The 6,248-nt window shown below is 34.6% G+C and overlaps 1 protein-coding gene across 9 annotated transcripts; it reads right to left on the bottom strand.

Moving 5' to 3' along the window:
* Positions 1 to 114: 114 nt before the first annotated feature.
* On the bottom strand, positions 115 to 2,878 carry LOC101744095 (uncharacterized). Of its 9 annotated transcripts, none has more exons than XM_062669086.1 (4): positions 2,606 to 2,878; positions 1,517 to 1,769; positions 971 to 1,024; positions 115 to 331 (listed from the first exon to the last, which is right to left on the bottom strand). In XM_062669086.1, the coding sequence occupies exons 1-4, from the start codon at positions 2,642 to 2,644 to the stop codon at positions 132 to 134; spliced, it is 546 nt and encodes a 181-aa protein (XP_062525070.1). In that variant the 5' UTR covers positions 2,645 to 2,878; the 3' UTR covers positions 115 to 131. The 9 variants fall into 9 exon arrangements, with proteins under 9 accessions (XP_062525070.1, XP_037867351.1, XP_012549666.1 ...); XM_038011423.2 differs by having other exon boundaries at positions 115 to 400; positions 971 to 1,183; positions 2,606 to 2,855; XM_012694212.4 differs by having other exon boundaries at positions 971 to 1,183; positions 2,606 to 2,846.
* Positions 2,879 to 6,248: the final 3,370 nt, after the last annotated feature.

Here is a 6,248-nt window from a genome sequence, read left to right as displayed (position 1 = left end):
TCGTGTTCGATTTATGCCTTTTGCAATTACAATTGACATACAATAGAAGGCTATATAATCAGTTGACCTTTTGAGCTGAGTTGCTTCTAAAATAGAGTTTAAGAATAAAAAACGTTTCAGATTTTGTTTCTTTATTTAAATAGCAAATCAATAAAAGAGCCGAGTATATTATTTTCGTTGTTTTTCCTCAATCGCGGGTAATATGTCGTTGGTGTAGATTCCGTGTCATAAGCATAATAGCTAGGAGTTCTGGACGAAGTTACATCGTACTGTGTCGGTTTTCGAGTAGGCTTGGCTGGCGAAACGCCAACCACATGATTCAAGGGCCCACCTACAATATTTGGAATATAAATTTCTTGAAATTGTTGGCTATTGCTTTCGTGGACAGGTTTTACATGGTCTGAAAAATACGTTTATGGTAGTTTCTGTACTTTTCATTCGTAGGTATATATGAAATTTAACCTACATACACTTAGTTGTTTGTATCCTAAAAATTTCCAAGTCGTGGATATGATAAAAATCAAGACTTACGAATAGGAAATAAATAAAATTAGCTTTTGATTGATTCTCTCTATGGTTTATAGTGTACCATATTTCATGAAGAGTACGGCTACCTAGATAATATTATTTATAAAAAAATAATTTAAAAATTTTGCCGGAAAAGTTTCTTACTGAAAATAGTCTGAGAGGTTTTTAATTGCATTAAACACCTGAAATTTATAAATAGATGCTTAACAAATTGTAAGTAAATAATGAGAACATCGCATTATATCCGTTCACCGGAACCGTTTACATCAAAGATACCATCTCTTACGACAAATGAGATTCAAATACACATGACCTGACCATAAAATATAAGTGTGGTACCACAGGAGTAAGGCACCATTATAACTATTTCTAGTTCCAGGAGATAGGTGTATCAACAACCTCCCAATAAGACACAGAAAATAATCTAATCATATAAACTTACCAGATGGATGTTGTATCGGTTGCGGTCTATATGGATTATTACCGAAGTATCCTCCTGAGAAGAAAGGTGGTCGAGTAGAAGGATACATTGGCTTCTGAGGACGGGTTGTCACCGACGATATTGTAGGTTGGGAATGGGGTGGTCTATTTAAGAAACCGTTAAAATAATTGCGATGGCCGTGTCGTTGTTGACGCCTCTGTGATTGCTGTGTTACTGTTAAAAGGCGTAGTAGAACTTATAAGATCGGGTACACAAAATATTATATGTTTATTTACTTAAAAAGGGGACGGAAAAAGACCACGAGGTAGAGGCCCGACACGTTGGACTGACCAGACCCGCAGTACCCTCGACACCACGGTTCACGATGTTCTACACTCGGCGGCAGATAGAGGCAATTGGCGTGGAATTATCCGGAATACACTCTTGTTGCGAGTCGGTGGTTATGATCCTCCGCATTGAGGAGACCGAAGCAAGAGGAAGAAGAATTTACTTATAAGAAAAACAATGTGAATTGTTGATGAATGAATGAATTAAAAAATATCTTACTAGAACTTAAATCATTTTCATCGTAATCTTCTATTTCACCACAATCATTTGCATCATCTTCTTGAGGGTTTTCTTGTAAATCATTAAATGGAGAATTACTATTCGAATAATTCGGAGCTAACAAATCATAGAAAGCTCCAAAAGTACGACCAGTATACTGATTATAACTCGCAATTTTTCGATGAGGAGCTATTTTATTCGTCGGGCATAATGGATTAACAGTTATTGCTTGTAACGAAGCAACTAGAAGTACCTGAAGCAAAAACGAACAACATGCGTTAATCTTACTGTGATTGCGTAAGTAAATATTAGTTAAATGTACAACAGAATAGTAAACTTATTATTCTAAAATAATACAATAAGATAATACAATATAAACAATACGATATAATGCTAATTGAAGTAATTTTGACCTTAAAAATGAATCCTTTCGTATGTCTTGTAACTCGTAACAATAAGAACTTATAAACATACGTATATGCTATAAATACAAACACATACATATAATATATAATATCTGTGAGTGTTTTTCTTTTATAAATTCGAAACGCTAATTATATCTCTCTGACTGATTCATCGACGCAGAGTCAACCCTGCTGGTCTAAAAAAATTACTTTTTAAACTTACTATTTTGGCCAATTTTAACCTTCCTGTATTGAGTAGGTATTATGCGTTATTTTTTATAATTGCACCGCCAAAGAGGTATAATAAGATATCAAATGTATGTCCGTTATTCTCAAATTAGAGCATAAACTTTCACATCCCTGCTACTAGTTAAAAATAAAATAAAATAGTTAAAAATACAAGTACCGGCATGTCTTTGAATATTTCTATTCGTCTCAATTAGATGTTGAAAGCTTACGAGGGAAGTTAGTAAATTTGAAAAAAGTGTCATAAATATTGATATTAAAGCTTCGTATTTATCGGAATATAGCTTAGAAAAAACTACTTTAATCAAGAAGGTCCAATTTTTGCTTTCTATGGAAACATAAAAATATGTCATAGTTTTAAACTTCCACAGCAATAATATTACACAATTGTAAGATATATAACAACGAAAATTTTATGTTAAAACAATCATTTTCTTACCGAAATAAAAATAATTGTACATCGATTAAACGATATCATCCTCGAAACTTTATATTTTAACAATATAACTTAAAACAAACTTTTCACGATGAAGGCCCAAAAATGTCTGACATAAAACCAAATTAGCATTGCTAAAACAGCTCGGTAAATGACAAGTCCCACGCCAAAAGATCCAATTTTTTGGGCAATACCCAGTCCATTATAGAAAAGTTGTGTACAACTTACGAAATATGTGACGGTAACAATTCAACCCGCCTAGTTTTTCAAAAGTTAACTTAATATAATAATATAAGCGCTTGGCATTTTATTTTTTATTTTCTTATATATATTTTCATTATTGAGCGTTACGATTTTTAAAATTAAGAATTCTCGAAATTATTCCATCTTACCCCATCAAGTTTACAAAGCTGTGAACTTAAAAAAATAACCCCACGAGGTTTCCACCATAGGCAGGTCTTTATTAATTGAAGCAGACAAAATGAAAAATTCGGATCATGTCATTGTGTTAAATTTTAACTAAATACCTCCACAATATTTACTTTTAAGACCTTAAAATTACGCCATTGCTGCAGCTACCATTGGTCGATACCAATCTTTGAACCCCATTACTTTCCTCGGTATAACGGTGGTCGAGAAACGATTACTGGTAAGGACCCTTGTTAACCCTTTTTTGTTCGAGTAGGGAGCCGAACCTCATACGAGGTTTCCGAGCCTAGGGGGCGTGCAGTGTATTTGGGACTTGACGGTCTGCAGATGTTGGGAACAGACCGCAACTTGTAAGCCTGCACAGATAGGTACCATCACCCTGCTGATTTCTGTCGCTATTAAAGGTTGGAACAGACTTTATACTATAATAAAACAGACTTATAACTAAATTCTCAAGGTGGGGAGGGCATTTACGCTGTTGATGTATATGAGATCTGGTAACCACTTAACACCAGGTGGGCCGTGAGCTCTTTCAGGCGTCTAAGCAATAACAAAAATCATTTAAATGGAGAAAAATACCTAAAAACATTAAGATTAAATGACCCTTTTTTTACTCCAGTGTCTCCAAAGAAGAAGAGAAAGACCGAGAAAAACGCAAGACCCGCACCGCAAAACCGAAATAGACCGTGGGCAGCGCACAGAAGCCACCTTATGAAACCACCTTAGTCATCATGGCCTGAAGGCTAAAGACGTCCGGTGCATTCTTGTTGAGCGATGCATCGGTATTCGAATCCCAGGCGGGTACCAATTTTTCTAATGAAATACGTACTCAACAAACGTTCACGATAGACTTTCACGGTCAAAGAATAACATCGTGTAATAAAAATCAAACCCGCAAAATTATAATTTGCGTAATTATTGGTGGTATAAGGTTTTTTTTTATTGCTTAGATGGGTCGACCTGGTGTTAAGTGGTCACTGGAGCCCATAGACATCCACAAGGTAGATGCGCCACCCACCTTGAGATATAAGTTCTAAAGTCTCAAGTATAGTTACAACGGCTGCCCCACCCTTCAAACCGAAACGCATTACTGCTTCACGGCAGAAATAGGCAGAGTGGTGGTACCCACCCGCGCGGACTCACAAGGGGTCCTACCACCAGTAATTACGCAAATTATAATTTTGCGGGTTTCATTTTTATTACACGATGTTATTCCTTCACCGTGAAAGTCAATCGTGAACATTTGTTGAGTACGTATTGTTTAGAGCAATTCTGAACATGAAGTTTGTATAACTATTTTTTTAATTTAGAAACAGAATAATAATTTTGACAATACAGTCATTGTAAGTCAATCAACAATTCAGGTCGTACGTGCACGTGTTATAACTACATTAAAATAAAATAAAAATAACCTTCTCTCTGAATATATCGAATTATTGAAGCGATCAGCACAAATTACAGTCCACGCTCTACACACGTATTTCATTAGAAAAATTGGTACCCGCCTGAGATTCGAACACCGGTGCATCGCTCAACACGAATGCATCGGACGCCTTATCCGTTAGGCCACGACGACTTCAAAGTTTGGTTCCGATTGCGTTGCGATACGTATCGTGGATTTCATGTCTATAGGCTACGGTAGTCACTAATGAGCAACAAAATAAAATAAAGAACTAGAAAGTCCTCAGATCATTCCCCAGCTAGTGTATACACAGAGAGAACCAAAGTTCAAACCATCAAAAGATGTAGATAAGTAAGTATTCAAATATACAGGAACAGCAAAGCAAATTATTTGAAATCATATAGTTTTCGTCTTTCGTAATTCAAATCCTTATAAATAAGACAGACTGACATCAATTTGGCAATACATATTCCCATAAACGAATGCAGCCGGTTTCCAAAACTTTTAATATAGTTACATAGTTACGAAATCTGACATTTGTTTCGTTTTGAATAAGTGACAAAATAACGTCAAATCATCGATGCGACAAATCATTAACAATCAATCAATATGTCATCAGTCATATTAACAACTAGCGGCCCGCTCCGGCTCCGCTTGGGTCTTTAATAAAAATGTCAACGATATTTGACGTTGTTTTATTTTTTTAAATAAAAGAACACTTATTCCGGCATAACTATAATAGTTAGACATATGCTGTCGCGACACTCTTTGTAAATAATAATGGGTTCTACAAAGTCGTAGTACATTATTTTATTCTATCATAAATAGTTTTCGCAGGGCACGCGATGTAAAGAATATTTTATGTAATTTTTTTACACATTGGGTTACATTATTGAAGTTTTAGTAAGAATCTCTAATTTTTTTCAAAAAAGATTTAGCCTATGTCACTCGGGAATAGTATAGCTTCCAAACAGTAAAAGAATTTCCCAAATCGGTTCAGTAGTTTCGGAGCCTATTCAATACAAACAAACAAACAAATCTTTCCTCTTTATAATATTAGTATAGATAAAAAATATATTATTTAAAATAAGTGTTTTTTTAAAGGATTTTATGACCTGGTAACTAAGACTTTTAGGTCTAGTCTTATTTTAATTTTAATGATACGTAACTTTTTTATAATATGAAAATGATATTATGAAATGAAATGAGATGAGATGGGGATGAAGTATAATCTCAGTAAAATGGTGGTCATTTACTGAGACTTTTTCAGTGAACTATTTAGAAGATCCCGAGAAATTACGTTCAGTGGCTTTGTTTCATTTTCCCACATTTGTTCACTTTCACAGATATTAAACAATTAATAAACCACCGTTATTACACATTTAAACCTGAAGAAGCTCTAAATAGACAAAATAAAACAATTCACATAACTTCACTCCTCGCGTTCCCGCCAAAAGTCATACTCGACATTAGCAGCAATGGCATCGCAAGAAACCAATTGCCATAGTCAAAAAAAGAAGAAAAGAAGCCTGGCGTTCTACAAGTTCAAAAACGCTTCAGAAACTGTAGGGTTCGTCTTGGACATTGTTGTTCTTCTTTTATAAGATTAGGATACGTGATAATTCCCTGTGATTCTGGTAAAATGCTTGTCACAGTTGGAGACTTCTTCATTTTCGTATGTTATCCATTCCTCTATTGTAAAAAGTTATTTGTAAAAATTATATGTCCATGAATAATCACTATATAGTGTATATTTTAAGCGGAACTTGCCAAAACCATTGGCAAATTGCTATAAATGAATAATAAAAAAAAAAC

Source organism: Bombyx mori, chromosome 6 (genome assembly GCF_030269925.1).
Source record: "Bombyx mori chromosome 6, ASM3026992v2".
Taxonomy (NCBI): domain Eukaryota; kingdom Metazoa; phylum Arthropoda; class Insecta; order Lepidoptera; family Bombycidae; genus Bombyx; species Bombyx mori.
This window is presented reverse-complemented; position numbering and strand designations above follow the sequence as displayed.